Raw genomic sequence first — 23132 nt, 5'->3', positions numbered from 1 at the left:
TGAGGACCCCAAAGAGCTTTTGTTTTTACCTGGCTTATACCCACTAATATTTATCATATGATAAATTATTTGTTAATTCATTTAAAAATAACCCATTATGTTTTTATGAAAAATAACTATTTTTTAAGTTAGTGAGAAATGCAGTGTTTTACGTTTTTGCAGATATTTTAATGTTTGACTTAATAGAAGACAGCTGGATTCTCATATCAGCATTCAAACTGTTGCAATACTTTGTTTTGGGTGAAGTATATGAAGAAAATTTGACCTCATTAAAATACGTAGTTGGAAAAAGGTGTATTTTAATAGCCTTTTCAAATAGTTGGGGATATGCTTTGATAGTACACCATAACTCAATAAATGGTAGTTTCATAATGTTGTAATATGGAATCTCAAACCATATTTATGAATTTTTGTATTGTTATATTAAAATGTGTTGTTTTATCCTGCACTTTGAGTAGATTTTATAATAGGAATTTAGAGCATGAATTTACAACATGATGTGTTGGTCTTTTGGAAAATACTGACTCACGTAATTATTCAGTTGTTCCAAATATTGACACATTACATTACACAATATCAAAAACTTATATTTGATAATATCACCACTGATCTCATCAGAAAAGTCCTTAAGTATTAGAAACTGTTAGCTTCTGGTGGTGGATACAAATTTTCTAACATTATATCTGTATTTTAAAGCTTGAATTTTATCAGTGGTAACAAATACTGTTGGTTTTTTTTCTTGAAATGGCAGGGTCACTTTATTCATTTTTGACAAAACGTCTGCCAAATACTCATGTTAAATAACCACAGTTTGTCTGCCAGTCATTAGTTGAAGACAAATGGTGTTCCATGAAATAAAGCAACTGGTTCAGCTTGCAAGTCAAACAACTAGATCTTTTCTTCAGGACAGCCTCATGCTTTGGTCTGCAGAAATGCTTTGTGTGTTCTTCCCATTTTGTGACACATTAATATTAAAAAGATGTATTTCCAAGGGTTAATGAATAAAATTAATAATTTTTTCTTCCTCATCAAAGACATTCTTAAATGAAACTGACTTTTTTTTTCCTGTGAGTATTTTGGCAATTAAGAACACAACGACTACTAGTACAATCTGGTGCTTCCACCTGAATTCATGCTAAAGCAGCAGTAGTTTTATCCAACAGTTGCTTTTGCACCATCAGTGCAGATGTCAACGCAGTGAAAAAACAAATGTTTTGGTGTTATTATGAAAATAGTTTTGACCTTGTAAAACCCCTTGAAAAAGTATTGGGACTATGCACCACACTTTGAGAACCACTGGTCTGTGGTCTCTCAGCAGTACATTATAGTTGAAAGGAGTTTTGGTAATTATCTGATACAGTTTTCTGAAATGTAGTGTAAAGTGTATAAGCATTAGAATTACCAGGGGTGCTTGCTAAAAATTCATAGGCCCCACACCAAACTTCCTAAATCAGAACCTCTGTGGGAAGGCCTCAGGAATCATCCTTCTAAGGTTTCTTAGATGATTTCTTAGATGATTTTGTACCTGATCTGGTCTGATCCCTGTAATTTACAGAAGGATGAATTGATCACCAAGAGTGATTTGACCAGAGTTACAGCTAATTGAAGATGAGCCTTCAAGATGGCTACTGCAGCTCATCTCCCTTCTCTACCACCATCTCCAGGCACCTACACAGACCAGCTTCAGAGAAGCTGGGAAAGGACCAGACACATTTTGTTTTCATATACAGAGAACTGCTTTGTTACCACCTTTCTCAAATCAGTTACCCTATTCTCTTCTCTCTCTTTTCCCTCTCTCTGTCTCTGTCTGTCTGTCTGTCTGTCTGTCTCTCTCTCTCTCTCTGTCTCACACACACACACACACACACACACACACACACCTTTTTAATTTTTGCATGAGTGATACAGATAAAGTGGCATTTGTTTTTGTCTGGACTGGATATTTGCCTGTCTGTATTGCTCTCTTTAATGAGATTTGTTTCACTTAATAATGACTAGTTCAAACCAGTTTAAAATGAATCTGTATTTACTGAGTCCATGCTTTCTGGAAAGGGGTCATCAGCAAAGGGGTAGGTTCTAGGAAGGAATATGAATACAGCATGTAAAGCATTGTCCTTCTTTTTGGTAGAAGGCCATGATCTTGAGATTCAAGTTAGTCACATAGTTCACAGTTTCCAGTCAGTTCAGGAAACATTGGATATTTACTCTGTACAAGATAATATTCTAGAACTGAAATATACAGATAAAGTAGTCTCTCTAGTCTAGAAATTCATGAGTGAGCCACACTACCCTCACATGTCATGGTGTGTTCTGTGTGGCGCTGAGTTTGTTGTGCACATCCAATTAACACATAGCTACAGGCTTGGGGAAGAGCACAGCCTATGGTTCCCAGAGCTTGAACCAAGAAACAAAGGCGTGGTACCCCTGCCACTCACTTCCCTTGAGTGATAAGTTACATCTGAATCAAAAGATTTTCAGATTTCCTATTCATGTGCCCCATGTCTGTGATAATTAAAGATGAGGTCTTGTCAGCAGCTCAGAAGTGTAACCCAGGAAACCTAGACCCTTTCAGGGAGCCCATGAGGGCAAAACTCTTCTTACAATCTTACTAAGACTTATTTGCTCTTTTCATTCTCATTCTTGTAGTGTTCAATAGAGTTTTCCAGAGAGTGCTTAATGTGTGATATTGCAGTAGGTTAAATACAGAAGCAGATGTAAGAATCTAGCATAAATTAAAGAGATTTGCAAAAATGTAAGAGTGTAACTCTTCTCCCTAGATATAGCTTATTTAAAAATAAAAAGTTATTTGTGTTCACGTAATAGGTTTTTATTATTTTTGAATTAATAAATATTTTTTATAAATCTCTCTTTTTATTTCTAAAATGGTAAATATTGGTAGGTGTAACTAACATAAATATGAAAGGGTCCTGAGACTCAAAAGTTTGAGAATTGATGACTAATCGTTTAGGAATTTACTATATAACTGAGCTGTAGGTCATCTGTTTACATACTCTGCCATGGCTACATGTTTAAGACTGTAGTTTAAAATTTTTATTTCTCTTACTCTTTCTAAATCAGGATTTTATTTACACAGGTTGAGTTTGGTTTCTGTTATGTTTGTTGATCAAGTTGAACAAATGATAAATTTTTTAAAATCTCTTAGGAAGTAAGTAGATCTTTAGTTAGAATTATCTTTTTGAAAGCCTTCAATTCTTCCTTCAGTAACAAAACCAACGGTCACATGGATCGGCTGTAGGGTTAGATCATTCCTTTCATAACATTGCCTTGTCTCTGTGTAATAATTCGCTTGAACATCTAAAATAATTAGACAAGTTGTCTAGGTCTTGATTAATATTTCCAGGTCTTCCATCCAGTTGTGACACAGTTTGGGCATATCACTCTTAAAATTATTTCACAAGAACTTTCTTCTTTTTCATTAGTGTTCCTTGGTTGGCTTAAGATCCAGTTGCCTATAACTCTTATGTCATTTCTCACAGTAAAAACTTTATCTCATTCATTATTAAATATTTATTGAGCGCTTACTAACGTGCCAAGCTAGAAACATAATAAAGTGTCACGCAAGGCACATACAGCCCCAGGCCTCATTGAGCCTAGGGTCTTGCAAAGGAGAGAAACGTTAAACTAATTATTGTATGAAAAATGTATTTAAATTACAGGGTGCAATAAGAGTGTATAACAAGGATTTTAACTAAGTCCAGTGTGGGATAGTTGCATCAAGTCAGGAAAAGCTTCTGTTAATTAATTCTATTTTGGACATCTGAGTTCCAGTTTAAAATTTTTTTTTCTTCACAGTTCATTGAATACATAGTTACTGAGTGTCAGGAACTACCCTAGAAATTTGCTAGAAATATAGAGACAACTAAGACATAGTCCCTATCTTGAGGTCCAACAGAGTAGAAGCAAATATTGCAGTGAGTGGGTAAAGCCTTGTGCTGATCTTTGTGATATAAAGAAGGGAGAAGTTAGTTCTATAACAGGCCTGGACCTTGCCTCCACTTCTGCTCACTCCACCCCCAGCCCCCACTCCTACCCATGCCAGTCCCCACCTTAGCATACATACTTGATTGATACAGTATTCAGATGTCTGCTGTATTGCTTATCTCACTGGGTCTTATTACAATGTTAGTTGTCTTTGTAATACGTCTGTCTCATATATTCAACCTCAAACTCTGAAGCCAAGGGCCTTTTATTATTCTTCTCAGGCCTCCAAAATACCTTGAATAATACTCATGTTTATTATTTTATTCAACAAAGATTTGAGTCCTTGCTATGGTGCAGGCATTGCATTTATGCAATAAATCTTTGAAAATGAGCTAATGAATACACAGAGAGTATAGAAAATAACAGGTATTTACTGAATTCCTGTTACATGTTCTGTGCCATGACCTGTGGTGCTCATAAGACTTTTAAGACATATTTTTCTGTTTAGTCTTGATGTGTGGAGATGGCTTAATCATAAAACAATTAGAAAGCAGGACAATAGGGGAGTTAGTGTAAATAACCTCGGAAATAGCTCTGTATGAAAATATGGAATAGTACATATGAATAGGGAGAACTACAATAAACACAGATCCTTTCTTGACTTGCAAATTATATCTTAAACTAAAATTAAAAGTTATTGTCTTTGAATTCAATTTGCACAGGTGGGCACGTTTCTAAATTTAAAAACATAGACTATAGAACTATGCAATACTAAGTATTGTTTTCACAAACAATAACAATTTCTGTGAAACTAGCAGGCATATCACTTGTTGATTACAATCCGTATGTAATAGACGTCCTATTAAATATCCTTAGTTGTGTGATTGTACTTCATAGCTGAAAGGTATCCTACATAAACACCGTTTTGCAAATGAGGAAACTGAGGTCCGTAGGGGTGAAACTACTTTCCTGAGATTGCATAGAAAGTGATAGCGTGAGGACCCAAGTATCCTCTCTTCTGGTTTAGTTTAGTTTGTTTGTTTGTTTGTTTTCATGTTGTGGGATGTTGCCATATGTGACCTAGATGCTTCAAAGTTGCTTTTCATGCATTTAGGTACCTTGAAAGCTTTTTTCACAATTAAGTAAGTGGCACTTTGAATTTTAAGAAAGTAAGTATGAAATAGTAGAAAAAGTACTGACCTTTCCAGCAAACTGGAGACTTGAGTGAACTTCAAATTCAACTCTACCATTAACTGGTAACTCTAAGATTAATTTGACCTTTTTCAGATCACTTCCACTCTTTGAGATCTTTACGTTTCTTCCAGTTTCAGTATCCTCTTAGCCAAAGCCAAACTGCCATCTTTATGATCTGGTATATAGAGTATCAGCACAGCTACTTTGATTAGCCAGTCATTAAATAAGCCTGGACTTCCCAGAAAAAATTACCTACTTTCTTTGTGGTCCAACATAACATGTACAACACTTACCTGGTTTTCTTCTGAAAAGTAAACTTCTTGAGGGTCTGACCACGTCTGTTCACTAGAGTATTCTCAATACCTCTTGTGTAGTAAGCACTCAATAAGTCTTTGTTGGATTAGTGAACATCTGTTGTGGAGAACTGCTATTGCTTTAGGCCTTCTTTGCTTTTTTTTTTTTTTTAGTAGGGGAAGATAATAGTATTTAAAAACAATGTTAGAATACTTGGTATCTTAGCCAATTATATGAGTAGTCTTCATTTGCTCGTAAAGGATTTTTAAAAATCATCTAGTGTGAATACCTTCCTTTCTCAGTAACTCATTTTTTTTTTTTTAATCAATAACAGAGTAGAGATTCTGCATGGTGTAACAGCCTCTTTAACTCCTTTCTCATTATAATAAAACATTATTCTTTAAGAACACAGACAGATAAAAACAGGTCTCATTTATAAATTTACAACTGTTTATTACAATAATTATATCCTTTATTTCTCTAGTTATAATCGCTGGTTGTGTCAAGCAAGATCTGAGGATCTATCTGATATTGCTTCTCTAAAAGCCTTATACCAAACAGGTGAGCTTAAGGATATGGTAACTTATTCTTTTACTGATTAAGAACCTTACTTAGCATGTTATTAGAGACTTCACTTTTCTCTGATTTTGTCCATTTTATCTCTGAATAGATTTTTTTTGTACAGTGGAAGATAGTTTTTGCTCATCATCAAGATCTTCAAAATAGCATCTCAACCTATAAGATTTTCAGCTAGTAATTCTACATTGGCCAACTTCATTTCTTCTCAGTGTCCTTTTTCCTATCTTTTAATTTTTTTTTCTACTTTTAAAAGTACCATAATCCTGCTGTACAAAATTCAAACCTTACATAAATAAATAACGGAGACAGTAAAAGTTATCAGATTCCCCCTTTATATTTCTTTTCCAGGCAGTACTCGTTAATTTTCAGATTTGAGTTCCATTTAGTTTTTCCTGGATCACTGATGTTATTAAAAGTTGTAGTATGCTTAAACAAAAAGCTATTTATAAAAAAAATCTTTACCCTCAACCTTACCTTTGGCTGTCCCTGATTTAAAACCTGTAAGAGGGCTTATCTTAAAAGTAAGGGCAGTCATCAAAACTTCATGAAGCTGGGAAAAAAAAGAAAAGAAAGGTGATGTTTTCCACATACTAAAAGAAATCTGAAGATGAAATCTGAAAAACTTATGTTCCTGGTTTTCAGTCTTTCACATTTGTGTAGAATATTTTTATAAGGTCAGAGCCCAGGACAGATAATATTCTTGGAATAAAGTTTCTGGGTGCTGATTACATTTCCTGTTTGTAGGTGTTGATAACTGTGGTCGCACAGTAATGGTGGTAGTTGGAAGAAACATTCCTGTAACATTAATAGATATGGACAAGGTAAGCCATTAAACAGCTTTGTTTTATAAATATGTTGATTTAAAAAATAAGTAGGACATGAATTTGGAATCAAGGCTTAGAATATGAGACAGAATTGTGTATCTGTGATAGAGTAGCAGCCCTGATTCTGCAAGTTGGCACATAGCATTTCAGTAAGGGGTTTGGTTTTGCGCTCTGGGAGAAACGGAAATACTGAATTGCCATACTGTGATCTCCAAAAATTCAGCTGCTTTGTTTTGGATATGATGTAACTGGCAAGTTTTTGGTTGGACTCATTCTGTATTATAACTGTACTAATAATCAAATTCTGCTTTTCTTGAAACAAGAAACATTAACTCTTTTATCTCTCTGAAGAGAAGAAGTAGTTAACCCAAGATGTCATAATTTCGTAATCCCTTCTTTTGGAGGTAAAGGACAGAAATAGATGATTCATAGCAGAAGAAATGGTATTACTGGTAAACAAAGTGTTCAACCTGATTAGTAGTAAAAAAAAAAAAAAAAAAGTGAATTAAAATGAGATCTCTTTTTTCACCTTCAAAACTAGCCATTACTTTTACTTTTTTTGTTTTTTTTTTTGATAGATAAGAAGTGATTTATTAGAATAGGACACTTGTGAGGCTTACAGGCGGGTGGGCGAGAAGGTGCTGCACCCCGAGACCTTAGTGGGCTACAGTTTTATAATCAAAGGAAAAGTGGTGAGGGGGAGAAGACCACCTTCTTCCTCATTCTGAGTAGACATCACGCTTCTGTTGTCATTTCCTCCTCCATGTCAGGCGGGGGAGTTTTCTTGTCCCTTCATGGTCCAGCTGGGACTGTCATCAAAATTAGCCATTACTTTTAAATAATAATCATTGTTACCAAAGATGAATTGAAACTGTCAAAGTGGTCACACCCACTGACCCGTTAATCCCATTTCTGAGAATTTGTACTAAGGAAATAATCCTAGGTTTGAAAGTAGCTATAGGCCCAGAAATTGCCCAAATTGGAATACTTGGGCAAGGGACAACTGAATCCATGGGATAAATATGTAGATCTTCCTAGAACAATTGTAATAGACACAGACTGCAAAGGAGGAGAATCACTTTAATAAATAATTCTTAACCATAGTAAAAAAAAAAAAAATGTACTCAAAAGTGTAAAAATTAAATACAATTTTAAGATAAAACACAGTTGTGCAAAAGGGGATAATTTTATCTGGCTAAGCCCTTAAACTCCTGGTCACTGGTGTTTGGGTAAAAAAAACTGTGGAAGCCCTGGATTGGGCATGTTATTCACAGGCTCATTTGTGGCCCAAAATTATAACTTAAATTCCTAACAGGTAATTATTATGCATCCACAAATGGAATGTTTTGTGACCCTGAAAAATTATGGTTATAGAGGCAAGTACTATAGAGAAATGTTTATGGTATAATATCAGTAGGAGAAGAAACAACAGCTTGTATGTACATTGACCTTTTTGTGGGGGAGGGGGGCATGGTGCGAGTTTATGCATATCAGTATCTCAAAATGGATTTCATAGTTTTAGGGAGAATTTGTTTTCTACATTTTTCTGTCATATGGCTGTACTTCTTTATAATGAAAAAGATTCAAGCTAAAGATGGGGAATTTGAAGCTGAAAATGGATATCTTGATTGCCTTGCCTTGAGGTGGTGAGTGGATAGAAAGAGGACCAGAAGCAGTCTGGCAAGAGCAGAAATAATAATAAAAATACACACATACACACAGGGGAAAAAACAACTGATAATCAGTATGACATTCATTCTCAGCATTAATAATGTGATTGATACCAATAAAAGCGTAAACCCCTGCCTTTGATTCTGGTGTGTACTTACATGGTGTTCTGGATGTTCGTGGTATATCATTTCGTATATATTGTGAAGTCCAAACCAGGTAGCAACTGGAAAGGTACTGTGTTTCCTTAGTGCCCTCCTCTGTCTGCTCTGGTAGCAGTTGGACCCATGCTACCTAATCCATGTTAGTCCATTCAAGTTAATGCCAAGGACTCCCCTGAGGAGGAATGGAGAAATAACCTGTTTGATAATAATCTTCAGTTGTTACCTCTTAGCTTCCTCTTTGTCATGGTTTATAGCTACACCACTGGGTCATGCTGGCCCTGCCCATATCGTGTCTCTGCTTTGTGTTTAATGTTTCTCTTAAATTTCATCCTTCTTGTAATGGCATATTCCTCTAACTGATCCAGGTCACATTAAGTTTGAGGCAGAGCAGGGAAGTGCTGCCCAGCCCACTGCCGTCTGCTCACTAAACCTGTTCTCATTTTCCTCATTCAGTTCAACGTCAAAGATGCTAACAAAATTAGCCCTCAAAGTGAGCCATGTGCGGCATCACTTCTAATGTCCTTTTATAGTAATTCTTGGTTACGTGAGAGCCATTAGTCCGTTTCTCAGTGGAGACTGCAAATACTTTCACTGAATGCAGGTAGAACCTTCAAGAATGATTAAAAGTCTAGAAATTCTCCCTCTAATGGTTTTGACACCGTTATTCCAGAGAGAGAAAACCTGGTAGTTGACTGAAGAGCTCTTTTGAGTATGTGAAGAGTTGTTTGAAAGGACGGAGACTGGTGATTCTCCTCCACCACTTAGAACAAGACAGAAGGGGACCATACTGTAGCATTACGTGCACTACTAAACACTGGCATGAGACACTTCCCCTGAAGATCTTTTTAAAGAGGTACTCGTTAGTCTGAGATGTTTCTCTGCAGCGCCTGGGGTGCAGATTAATCTTCTAGGTTTTTTCTCTCTTGGCATCTGTGAAATAGACTACTGTACAAAATGTTTGTTATCTTTATTTTTCTTCTAGGCTCTCTTATATTTTATCCATGTAATGGATCACATTGCTGTGAAGGAATACGTATTAGTATATTTTCACACACTGACCAGCGAATACAATCACCTGGACTCTGACTTCCTGAAGAAACTCTACGATGTTGTTGATGTCAAGTTAGTTATCTTCTCAAATTATGAAGGGGGAAAGCAGCCTTTTTCTTTCCGAGTATTAAGCAATAGCAAACATCGTTGTGTATTTTGTGAAAGGATAGTTCATGTAACTAAGATTTTTATTTTACTTAGATTGGATATTTTAATAATAGGCCCTCCTTAACTCCAGTTTATTTTGTATCAAAGTAAATTCATATGTAAACTTTTTCCTGCTTTTAAACACCTGGAAAAAGAGTTAATTGTTCATAATGGTGACTGGTTTTAGACATGGCTTATACTGACTTTCTTTTTTTTTTTTTTTTTTAAACATCTTTATTGGAGCATAATTGCTTTACAATGGTATGTTAGTTTCAGCTTCACAACAAAATGAATCAGTGACTCTCTTTTTGATTTTGAATCAGGTACAAGAGGAATTTGAAGGCTGTTTATTTTGTTCATCCAACATTTCGTTCAAAGGTACGGTATTTTTCTTTTTAGCTAAATCTTGAATTTAAGTGTACTACATGCATATTAAGATATATTTCATCATCTTCTTGCTATCCCCGTTATGACTGCTAATTTCTTTGTTTACCCTTCCTTTTTAAGTGATCTTGAGTTGTGGTCCTATTTTGGTCCCATGTAACTCCAGTATCTTTGTAGGCGACCTTTACAGGCCTTTAGTCCCTCAGTCCTTGCCTCTTCATGCTCTTCGTTAATCTGGGCTTTTTTCTGCCCTTGCTCCTGGCTAACTCCTATTTATCCTTCAGAGCTCAGGTCAACAATTACTTTCTGTAAAAAAACCTCTCTGATCAATCCTGCCACTAGTAGGTACTCCTGCATTGTACTTCCTTAAGATTTTCTAGTCTTCCTTCATTGTTGTTTTTAATTCTAAGTACTAGTTTAATTTTCTACCTTATGTGTTAGCCTGCCAGATCTCTGAGCGTTATTATATAGCTATCTTGCTCATAATTACATCCCTAATATCTAATCCTGCATCTTGATTTCATCAAGATATCTAGTCCTTTGGTCCTTTTACTTTTTCTGAAAATATCTTCTTTTTTTTTTTTAATCTTTATTTTTCTTCCCTATCCAGCCTAAAACTCATGTTCCATCACTTCAGCCACTCTTGTCAATAAATAACCTATGTCTAAAATAACCTATGACCTCTTAGCCTTCCATCACACTTGCCCATCCAAACCTGATCTTGAGCTATTCCATCATTCTGCTTTCTTCACTCCTGTATCTGGGTTGCTGAGCAGTGGTGGAGAAATCATAGAGCCATGTGAATTTGGGCTTCTCAGCAGACTCGTGGGGCATTCACTGCTAGTGGTCCTTTGATGCTTCACTGAACAGTGTCCCAGCATGGCTGTGTGCTCCCCTCAAGCTCTGTCCTACCAGCAGCTCCTCACTGCAACAGATGGCCCTGCCTCATTCTTAACTGAGAACATAGAAAACATCACTGAGGAGCTCCCTGTCTTCTCCCTCCCACCCCAAACTTATGTGCCATCTCTTCCTATCATTGCCACTGTTTATTCTGTCACAGAAGTGTGTTCCTTCTTAATGAAGGGCAGTCCCTCTACCTGTGCTCTGGATCCTATACTGATAATAGCTAACGTTTACTAAGCACTTACTGTGTGCCAGTTCTTCCCATGAGTTATCTTGTTTAAGCCTTATATCTATGAAGTAGATAGTAGTATTATTCCCATTGGATAGGAAAATGATGGATGCTTAGAGAGATTAAGTAACTTTTGCAAACTAAGCAACTGTAAAGTAGCAAAGGCTGGATTTGAATCTAGGCATTTGAATTCCAGAGCCTACACTCTTCTCTACACATATATTGAATATTTTCCCTGTCCTCAGGAACCTCCCTTCAGCAATTATCCTCTTTCTTATCTCCCATTTTTATGGATCTAACTCATCAATTTTTAAACATTCTAAAGCCTCCACTTATCTCTCTTCCCCTTTACAACCAAAATTTTTTAGTGTAATCTGTGCCCTCTGCTCACCATCTCCATTTGTCATACACCTGAAATTACTCCAGTCTGGTTCAGATCCCACTATGGCAACTAAAGCTGCTCACACTAAAAACACCAGTAATTTCTCTTTTCCCTATACCCTTAAGCACAGTTGTCACTTCTCCCTTGAAACACTTTGTCTTGGCTTCTTTGAAACTTACCCTGCCTAGTTTTTCTTCTACTTCTAGCCACTCCTTCTCAGTCTCCTTTGCAGTTCCCTCTTTCTCTGCTCATCGTTTGAGTGTTAGTGTCCCCAAATCCTCTGACTTCTTTCATTCTGTACTTCTTTTTTTTCATTCTTGTGTTTTCAACAACCCTCCAAAATATATGCAATTCCCAAGTATATGTCTGGAGAGGCAGTAAAGTCTAATGTTTGTGAAAGCATGGATTTGAGATTCAGGTAATGTAGGTTCTAATCCCAGCTCTACCAGTTACCAGCTTGTTTTCTCAGGCAAGTTATGTAACCTCTGTGTGCTTTAATTTCATCTTCTGTAAAGTGGGGATAATAGTAGTACCTACCTTGTGTAGTTGTCAGAAGGATGAAATTAGTTAATACATGTAAAACGCTTAAAACATTATCTGGCATACAATAAACACTCAGTAAATGTTAGCCATCATCATCATTCCTGTGCTTAGACCTGCTTGTTGAACTTCTGATCAAATATCTTCACTTAGATGTTTTACAGGCCCCTGAAGTTCAACATTTTGAAAACAGAACTACTCATGTCGTCATCTCCCACTCCCTCCCAAACTGCTTTTTGTATTCCCTATCTTTGTGAATGAGACCACTGTCTACCCAGATGCCTAAGTCAGAAACAAGGGAGGCATCCTTGGGTACTTGCCTTACCTCATTCTCATCATATTGCATCACTTCTGTGTGCTTACTATTGTCCAATTCTATGCCTGTGTCTTTAGTCCCACTGCCTCTACTTTAGTTCATCCCACCATCATCTCTTACCTCAAAGGATGCAGCAACAACCTAATCAGTATTCACGTTGTCCTGCCTCCAGTATAGCACTGTTCCAGGTGCCTTCAGGCCTGCCTAGTGAAATTTTCTTATAATATTAATATAAGAAGCCAAAAATATTTCCTGTTTACTATAGGGGCTTTTGCAAAAGTTTGCCAACCCCTGGTCTAGGCAAAGAAAAAAATAAGAATCTGAATATATCAGTGTGGTTTGGAGAAAAGATGACTTATTATTTGGGTGTAAAATCCCAGGATTTAGTGATTTATTAAATGAGTACGGGTGAGAGAAAGGACTGTGTCATCCATGACTCCCAGGGGTCATCAGATGTAGGGACCATGGATTGGGATGTAAATTTGAGAACATCATCAAGTAAATAGAGCTTTAACTCTTTAAAAGTGTTAATGAATAAAATCATAGACGTAGACAGCTAAAGAAAGAGCCCTGGGATCAGGGAAGGAGATCAAGAAGAAATAATCAAAAAGCAGCAGGAGAACTGAGATTGGCTAATGCTGTGGAAGCCAGTGGACGGGAAGAGCATCAGAGATGGTAGAAATAGTTATTTTAAAGCACTATGGAGAAATTAAGTAAGATAAGTAGTGAAAAGTCCTTATTAAATTTCATAACTAAGATGAGTGAAGGCTTCAGTGAGAATGTTTTCCACTTTGGGATTTGTCACTGTTTACAAAATTGTTGTCTGTCATTGAAATACCATCTTTAAGTTTTGCATGAAGTATTTTATTAATTCTTTTAAAAATTGCAAATTTCTTTTTGGTCCCTCAGTGTTAGAACAGCACAGTAGAAAGTTCTATGCTTATGGGAACACTGCTTGGCAAGGCTTAAAAAAAAAAAGTAAAATGTGTGAACAGTCAATTAAATCACTTTGTCTTTCCTACTCTTCTTTCAGTTGAGTTCTGATTACATGGTCTTATCAGATAATATATTATTAACCTTCCTAACCTTTCTCCTTATTGGAAAAGTTAACTTTGTTATGCTCAGCAGGTGGCTAATTTTTTCTTTCTATAGCACATAAGAAGTGCTTGACTATTTCCCAAAATCTCATCATCCATTTATTTTTGTATTCATCCAGTAGCTACCGAAATTTTTTCTTTAATGGAGACAAACAGAAGAGTATGTCGGTTTTTAGTATGTCTTTGCAAGAATGTCTGCTATCCCCACTTGTATTCAGTATCGTACTGGAGGTTTTAGCTAGTGCAATATGGCAAGAAAAAGCAACAAAATGCATATAGATTTAGAAAGGAGTAAATAATGCTGTCTTGATTGTCATTAATAGATGACATGATTATCTATATAGAAAACCCTATGGTATCCTCAGAAATACTACTAGAACTGATGAGTAACTTTTAGCACGGTTTCAGGGTTTAAGATCAATATTCAAAAATCTATTATATATATTAGCAAGAAACAAATTGAGATTTAAAAAGCAATATAATTTTAACTAGCATCAAAAATACCAAGTACTTAGGGATAAATATGACAAAAGATATGAAAAACTTGTGTAATACACTGCACAAGTTATGTATACTGCAAAACATTAATGAGAGAAATTAAAGGAGACCTAAATAAATGAAGACATATACTGTATTTATGGATTAGAAAACTGAATACTGTTAAATTGTCAATTCTTTCTAAAGCTATAGATTCAATTCAGTCCCAGTCAAAATTTCAACAAGGTTTTTTCTGTAGAAATTCAATTAAAATGCACAGAATCTAAAATAGCCAAAACAACTTTGGAAAAGAAGAACAAAGTTAGGGGACCAACACTGCCTGCTTTCAATGCTTATTCTAAAGCTACAGTACTCAAGACAGTGAGGTATTGGCATGAAGATAGACAAAGACATCAATGGAGCACAATTAAGAATCCAGAAATAGATTTACGTATTTATGGATAACTGATTTTTTGACAAAAGTGCAAAGTCAGATCAGTGGAAAAAGGTTAGTCTGTTCAACAAACAATATTGGACCAATTAGATATCCATATGCCAAAAAAAAAATGAACTTTGATCTATATCTTGTATCACACAAATGTAAAACAAAACTTTTTAAACTTCTAGAAGGAAGTATAGGTGAAAAAGCTTTGTGTGACCTTGAGTGTAAAGCGAATATTTCTTAGATACAACACGAAAAGCACAATCCATAAAAGAAATTGAACTTTATTAGAATTTAAAACTTCTGCTGTTTTAAAGATAGCTAAGAGAATGAAAAGATCAACCACACAACCACAGCCTGAGAGAAAATCTTTGTAAATAAAACATTTATCTGATAAAGGACTTATCTTTAGAATATATAAAGAAATCTCAAAACTTAATAATAAGGAAACAATTTAGAAATGGAAAAAATGATTTGTGCAAAACACTTCACCAAAGAAAATATACGATGATAAATAAGCAAATGAAAAGATGTTCACAATTACTTATTAGGAAAGTACAAATGAAACCAAAACGAGATATTACGTTCCTATTAGAATGGCTAAAATTTAAAAGACTGTGTATCAAATGTTGGTGAGAATGTGGAAGAACTGGAACTCCCAAATAGTGCTGATCAGAACGTTAAATGGTATAGAAAGTTTGGAACACAATTTAGCAGCTCATTTAAAGAGTTAAACATACACCTACTGTGTGATCCAGCCATTCCACTCATAGATACTTACCCAAAACAAATGAAAGCATATCCATTGCCTGTATACAAATGCTCATAGCACTTTTGTTATAGCCCCAAATTAGAAACAACCCATATGCTCATCACTGAGAGGACTGATAACCAAACTGTGGTATATCCATACAATAGAATACTACTCAGCAATAAAAAAAAGAATGAACTGTTGATATATGCAGCAACACAAATGAATCTCAACATAGAGGATTGATAACCAAACTGTGGTATATCCATACAATAGAATACTACTCAGCAATAAAAAAAAGAATGAACTGTTGATATATGCAACAAAACAAATGAATCTCAACATATTTACGCTGAATAAAAGAAGCATGTACATACCAGACAAGTGTCCATACTATGTAATTCCCTTCATATAAAATTCTAGGGAATATGAACTAATGTATAATTTTTCTACAGAAAGTAGAGCAGTGGTAACAGAGGAGGGGCGGGAGGGAGGAGTTACAGAGGACCCTGAGAACCTGTAGGAGTGATGGGTATGTTCATTTTCTTTCTTTTTTTTTGTCGTTGCTGTTGTCGTTGGCTGCGCCGTGTGGCTTGCGGGATCTCAGTTCCCTGAGCAGGGGTTGAATCCGGGCCACAGCAGTGAAAGCCCGGAAGCTGAACCACTGGGCCACCGGGGAGCTCCCAGTGTTCATCTTCTTGATTGTGATGATGGTATAATGGGTGTATACGTAATGTCACAACTTAACAAATTTTATCCTTTAAATACGTGCAGTTTATTGTAAGTTGGGTATATCTTAATAAAACTTTTTTTTAAAACTGCATGAGATGTCACTGCACTGCCACCAGAATGGCTAAAGTTTAAAAAACTGACGATACCAGATACTACCAATGATGTGGAGTAACTGGAATTCTTCTACAGTATAAGTCAGAATGTGAATTTCTGCGACCACTTTGAAAAAAGTTATGACAGTTTCTTATAAACTCAATATATACCTAGTCTGTGACCGAGCAATTCCAATACTAGGTATTTACCCAAGTGAAATGAAATATATGTGCATAGAAAGACTTCTACAGGAATGTTCACTGCAGCATTAATCATAGCAGCCAGTGACTGCCAGCCAAGGTGTCCATCAATAGGATTATGAATAATTAAACTCTGCTGTATACTTGTAATGGAATATTTCTTAGCAATAAAAGACAACATCGATACTACTGATATACACAACAGCATGAAGGAATCTTAAAAACGTTAATGCTGAGTGAAGGAAGCCTTACATAAAAGAGTCATACTGTATAATTCCACTTATATGAGATTCTAGAGCAGGCAAAACTAATGCATGGTAGAAAAAGAATCAAAACAGTGTTTGCCTCTGGGAAGAGGGGCGTGAGGGAACTTTCTGGGGTGATGAAAATGTTTTGTATCTCAATAGGAGTTTTACTAATACAAGTGTGTACATCTGTCTAACCAGCAAAAGTACACTTAAAATCTGTGTATTTCATCGAATGTAAATTTTATAGCAAACTGCACGAACACTGAACTCTAGTTAAAGATATGAATGCTGTATTTGGGGAAGTTTACTGACGTCTGCAGTTTACTTTGAGGTGCAGCAAAAAAGTAAGATGGGTTAATAGATGCATAGAGGAACAGATAGATGTGTGATGAAGAAAACTTAAGGAAAATGTTAATGATCGTCTGAATTATTTCTGTACCAGTGTTCCCTGTAAAATTCTTTCAACTTTAGTGAATGTTGGAATTTTCATCCAAATTATGAATCTTCATAATTTTTTAATGGAAAAAAAACTTCTTTAACTTTTGTCACAAATTCAGACTTATCCAAAGAGTGTTACTCTGTACCAGACTTACGAGAATACATAGCCACTGTTAGCTAAGATCTGACTTTAACCCCTCCTTCCCCACACAAGAGAGTCAGTGAATAGCTATCTTTCCCCCACTTGGACACCAATGGATAGACATTACCAGAAATTTCAGTGTTAGAGCCACTAGCGTTGGTTGCCACACCATTGGAATTGCTTCAGGTAGAAGTCAGTGCAAATGACGGGTAGGCAGAGACTGAAGAGCAGATGTATGAAGTGAAAGCCATTATGTTACCTTTCATAATATTTTGGGATGGAGAAAATGATGAAGGATTGAGAAAATAAAACCCATGTGTAATGAAATCCACCATTATTTTATACTAAATCGAAAACTGTAAATGGAGGGGTTGTAATTATAAAATAATGAGATGAAATCAAGGGATAATAAAACAATAGAATCACTGTCCTGATTTCCATACTTCTCAGATCTTTTCCAGGACACTCCACCCAACGTGGTAAGTTGACTGCTCATATAAATCACTACTCTTTTTCTTTCTTGAAGTTCACTAATAGAACGTGAACTAATAGTATTTAAACCCACTGTTGATTCTGGCTGTAGTAGATGACTTAAGTGCATACATGTGTGAACAATCTTTTCCTAGTTTATGTTGTCTTGTGATCCCTTGTTCTGGGCTGTGCATTTGTGAATAATTGGATGAAAGAGTTTCTAGCATTCACAGAATATCATAGCAGCCTTTTTTTCAAATTTTTAATTCAGTTTTTTAAAATAGTAGATACTGCGTAAAGCAAGTTTACCTAAATAAATGTATATCTATGACTTATGTTGTAAATAATTGAAAATTAAAAGCTGAGCTACATAAAAATAAAATGAAAAAAACTGAAGACAATGCTGTTGGGTCTCCCTGAATGGAAAACTTGTAACTGGGTTTCCACTTCTGTCTACTTTGAGTAATTTTCTCTTGCTAATACCTAAAGAATGTAAAGGAGGTAATGGGAGAAAATGCAACAGAGAAATGTGTTTGTCTTTCAAAGAGTGTGTGCCTAAGATCACTGCCCATTCTTCCCCAACCCAGCCTTCTCTTTGAATTTACCACCACCAGCTCACCGTGTCAGTACATGCAGCATAGTCAAGAGTCCTTTCATAGAACTGTATAACTAAGAGGGACTTTAAAAATCATTGAAGTCCAACTTGCTCGTTTTGTAGATGAAGAGACTGAGGCCCAGATTGAAGTACAACTTGTTTTTGTAGAATGAAGGAACATTCGACCATCCCTAAGTAGTACTAAATTAGTAAGTCCAGAAAGTATTTGTTAATTCTCTCAACACATATTGAATTGCTTACTTTTCATGTTGAGCATTACTTAGACCCTATAAATCCCTATAAATATGGTATTGAAGAGAATCCCCAGACGGGGGAATTTAGTCTATTGAGAGAATCAGCTACTACCACAAAGAGTGTCAGTTATGTAGTAATATGAGTAAGCACGGTGTTGTTGGAACACTTAGAGGGAAGCTGCTTCTCCAGCTTTGGCTGGAGTGTAGGTACTCAGTGAAAGCTTCCTCACAGAGGTGAGTTCTGACCTGAACTCTGAAGGACAGTTCTTAGCCAGGCAAAGAATTGAGGAAAAGGGTTTCAGGACTAAACGAGCAGCATGTACAAAGGTCCTGAGGTAAGAGACAGTGGAACACAGATACCCTGTGTAGTCCCTTCTAGTTCCGTAATTTTATACCTTTTTCCACGTAGCACAGCTCCTTGCCTGTGATAGGTATTCATGTGTTTCTTTGGGCCATTCATTGATTTAGTACTTTTTGCCTTAGGAAGTTGTTATGCTTATAAGCTGGCTCCTTTTCTAGAGTCTAAGCCCCCATTAGAGGAATGGCCAGGTCACTGTTACCCTGTATCACCTACAGCCGTGTCCAATGCTTAGCACATAGTAGATTCCCAGTCAATGTGTAACTCCTTGCACAGTATCTCCTGACACATCCGCAAGGTTCTTCTCCGTTCTGACTCTACAATCTATTTTCTTAACCTCTTCCTAGAATCTCTAAAATCTCCATGGTCTCTCCGTAGCTCTTACTAGTTTATCAGCTAACTGGTTGTAGAGCCCCTAATCTAGTTTGCAGAAGTTTGTATCAATTAGGTATATAACAGCATGTGCTTTGAAAACAAAACAAAAAAAACTGATGTAAAAAACTGGGGATTGGAGTGTAACTAAGTGACAATCTAATCTGATTTAAATTAACTCACTTGGTTCTAGAAAGGCCGAGTACCTCCCGCCCCCTCCACCACCCTCCAAATAAGCTTGGTAAGATGAGAGGATACAGAGGGTAGTGTTAATATCTGAGGCCTTATAACAGTCATTGGTAGTATAGCCGAAATAGATTAGTGAGCCAGGCCATGAAACTCAGTATGAAATAGGCCTTATCTTCATTCATTCATTCTTTTTCAAATACTTGAGAATGCATGGTCTGTCTGTACCTTCTAAAACTTTAGACCATTCTATGATTGTCTGCCAAGTACTAGGGAAATTATAGAAGTGAATATAAGAAACTACTTGTATTCCTATGAAGTAAGATAAGTGCTATAAATGAGATTTAAACATAAGGTTATGTGAATTCAGTAGAGGGGATAATCTGTTTGGAGCTGTAAGGGAGAAATAATGGTAGAGATGAGTCTCTACCGAGTCTTGGAAATTTGGATAAGATTCTGATAGAGATAAGTGTAGTGTTGTCTCTGTTATTCCATGCCTTTTCTCATAAGTAGGTATGAAGACAGTATGTTGTATTAGGGACCAGGAATATGTGAAAGGTTTGGAGCAACCACTGGAAAACATGATAGGGTGTCAAAGAGAAATTTTAAAAACGATTGGCAAGTGCCCAAAGTGGCATGTACTGTATTTATAATGTACCCAGTTATATACTGGAATGTACTGTGCCAGTGCACTGAGAATTCATATGCATATGTTACCTTCTTCTGTAAATAAAATGAGGATAGCAGTAACATTGTACCTACCTCATAGAACTGTTGTATAAGCCGTTGGTAAACATGACTAATTATGATTGCCAGTTTGGATAGATGAACAAGAATTTGTAAATTCTAGCTATTGTTTAGCTAGAATGCCAGTATAGTTTGCCAGTATAGTTTGCTATCAAGAATTCTCTCTGTTTTTGGAACCAACAAATTTTGCAGACTAGCTTTTATAGAAAGATTGCAGTGTCATGAAGTGGAATGAGCAAAGGTGGCTCCACGTCTACAGAAGATTCACTTTGACTGAGAAAGAGACTGCATGCCAAGTGTCAACAGAAAAATAAATGTCTCAAAACTTGGCAAAAATTTTCAGTCTCATTTGAAGTAATGAAAAGAGTTGATGAGATTTGGAGATGTTAACCATTTTCAGAGTACCAGTGAATCAGTTCTTCCATCAGATAATGCAGTGGTTTTGACCACAGCCCACAGTAAGAAGCATATTATGTTACATCCCAACACATGACATGCACTGGAGCACATAGACATGTAAGAGAAACTGAAGCTTCATGAGACAAAGCTCATCTTGCTACATTCCCTAGTCATTGTTGCTCTAGCATGTTTCTGTTTGTTGTTTTTAATACTGTTCACAATCCACTAAACTGATTGCATAATCCACTGATGCACTACAACCTGCACCTTAAAAAACACTGCTTATTACAAGATTTTTTTGATATCAATTTCAATTTCAAAATAGTTTTTATCTAGCATAAATTTTCAAAATCATGTGTATATTTCCAATTCAGGCCACTGGCTTAAATTTTTTTTTTTCTTCTATTAATCAGGTATCAACATGGTTTTTTACCACCTTTTCTGTCTCAGGACTGAAGGACAAAATCCACCATGTGGACAGCCTCCACCAGCTGTTTTCTGCCATCTCCCCAGAACAGATCGACTTTCCTCCTTTTGTCCTTGAATATGATGCCAGGGTAAGAAGTACCAGGAATTCTCCCTTACCTGGTGTATTATCTTAACTATTTTATAGTGCAAGTGCGTCTGAGCACATCATCTTTTCATTGTAAGATGACAATGCAATTAATGTGTTTTAATAAACTTGATAGTATCGTTTGACATTCTTTTCCTATGGTAACTTTAGGAAAATGCTTGGTTCTAAGGGGGGCGCCTTTCCCCCAGTAAACTTTTCAATGGGAAATATTTCTGCTGTAGGTTTATAGCCAATCCTTGCTTGTACTGTCAGTTTTCCATCACCTTTGAGACACACCTCTCCCTAATTTTGTTAAGACTGAATGGCTTTTCATCTACATAAATAGAGCCAGAAGAATCTGTTGGTGTCCAACATTTTCAGCGTTAATTGTAAGCCGGGTCGCCTATCCTAGTCTTTACCCTATGAGAAGTTTCATTTTGCTAAAAGTTTTTATAAGTGACAACCAATACATTATTTCTTACAGATACATTTATGAATCTATTAAACACTAAGAAAGAACTACTCTAGAATTTCATCAAAGCTCTATTCCATTGTACTTATTCACGCTATCACTTTAGTAGTTAAAAACAGAGAAGTAAGTAACACGCTTGGCCAAAAGATTATCAGTTGCCTTATTTAATGATTGCTGATTGCATATTTTTATGCATGAATCAGAGAATATATTTGCAGGTTATATTAAGCTTAAAATGAATTATTCTTAATTATTGTACAACGTATGTACAGTAAATATCCTACAAGACATTTTCTCTCTAACGTTTCTACGACTTCAGTTATGATTTCTGCTACAGTTATGATTTCTTATGTGAAGAGCAAAGTATTTAATGTGTTCTAATGGCTAACAAAATGTCATGTTTTGCTTTTGCACAAAGAGGATTTGTAATTGGAGTCGCTGGATCATAAATACAAAGATTGTTGAATATATGGGAGGCAGAAAAAAGAGCATCCGGTTTTATTTCTTGCAGATTGCTAGAGCAGAAAATTGCCTTATTATTTTTTTGAACTATATATCACTCTTCTTAATATTTAAAGAAAAATGGATAGCTGGAAATGTGAAAGGCACTGAAAGACATTTTGATACCAAAAATTTGGAATGATGATTCAAAGCTAATGTCCAGATTTACCATTTATTTTCTGGTGTAGAAATGTGTAAGTTAGGATGTATTGGTTAGACAACCCAAAAGAGCAGGGGTTTTTTGTGTTTTGTTTTGTTTTGTTTTGTTTTTGCGGTACGCGGGCCTCTCACTGTTGTGGCCTTTCCCGTTGCGGAGCACAGGCTCCCGTTGGCGGAGCACAGGGTGCACAGGCTCAGCGGCCATGGCTCACGGGCCCAGCCGCTCCGCGGCATGTGGGATCTTTCCAGACCGGGGCACGAACCCGTATCCCCTGCATCGGCAGGCAGACTCTCAACCACTGCGCCACCAGGGAAGCCCCAAAAGAGCAGTTTTTAAGCCAACACGTTTTCTATATACTTAAGGGCCTACAAAGCAGGCTTTCATTAAATATCAACACCGCACTCAAGCTTGGTTTTGTTTTTTTGTTCTGTGTGTGTGTTTTTAGTGTTTTTTTAAAATATTTTATATATTAAATACAGGCCTAATTAATAATGTGATTAATCAAAATGAAATAAAATAACCTACAATCTAACACTTAGGCCACTGGATCATCTTTCTGTACCTGTCTTGGAGCTTTCTAAAACTGAGATATCAGGCCATCTATATATAAAGACCAAAGAGAGGAATAAAAAGAGGAAAGAAACAGAAGAAGGAGTCAGGAGATGATGTGGAAGGGGCAGGCAGAGGGCAGATCCCTAAATACACTGCAGCTTTGCACATTATGCTGCGGTACTTTGGCTCCTTCGTAGTTGGTGGGGAGTGTTGAGCAAGGGAGAACTGCCATTGTGTTCCTGTTTAGAAAGATGGCTAAAGACACAGTGTAGAGAG

General features: G+C 36.3%; 1 protein-coding gene across 4 annotated transcripts in view; it reads left to right on the top strand.

Moving 5' to 3' along the window:
* Window positions 1-23132, top strand: part of GDAP2 (ganglioside induced differentiation associated protein 2) — a 71124-nt gene that overhangs the window by 45079 nt on the left and 2913 nt on the right. Inside the window, exons 9-14 of one of the 4 annotated variants that reach the window (XR_010941027.1) lie at window positions 5915-5991; window positions 6754-6830; window positions 9648-9787; window positions 10186-10240; window positions 17687-17715; window positions 21032-21175. Coding sequence is in view for 3 of the 4 variants with exons in the window: in XM_067727427.1 (XP_067583528.1) it covers window positions 5915-5991; window positions 6754-6830; window positions 9648-9787; window positions 10186-10240; window positions 21032-21175 (493 nt within the window). In the remaining variant the exon portion in view is untranslated. Of the gene's footprint in view, window positions 1-5914; window positions 5992-6753; window positions 6831-9647; window positions 9788-10185; window positions 10241-17686; window positions 17716-21031; window positions 21176-23132 lie in introns of those variants that run through there. The other 3 variants (XM_067727429.1, XM_067727427.1, XM_067727430.1) reach the window with 3 other exon arrangements.

Source organism: Pseudorca crassidens, chromosome 2 (assembly GCF_039906515.1).
Source record: "Pseudorca crassidens isolate mPseCra1 chromosome 2, mPseCra1.hap1, whole genome shotgun sequence".
In the NCBI taxonomy this organism is placed as follows: domain Eukaryota; kingdom Metazoa; phylum Chordata; class Mammalia; order Artiodactyla; family Delphinidae; genus Pseudorca; species Pseudorca crassidens.
The sequence above is the reverse complement of the archived record's forward strand: the minus strand, read 5'-3'. Positions and strand labels throughout refer to the sequence as shown.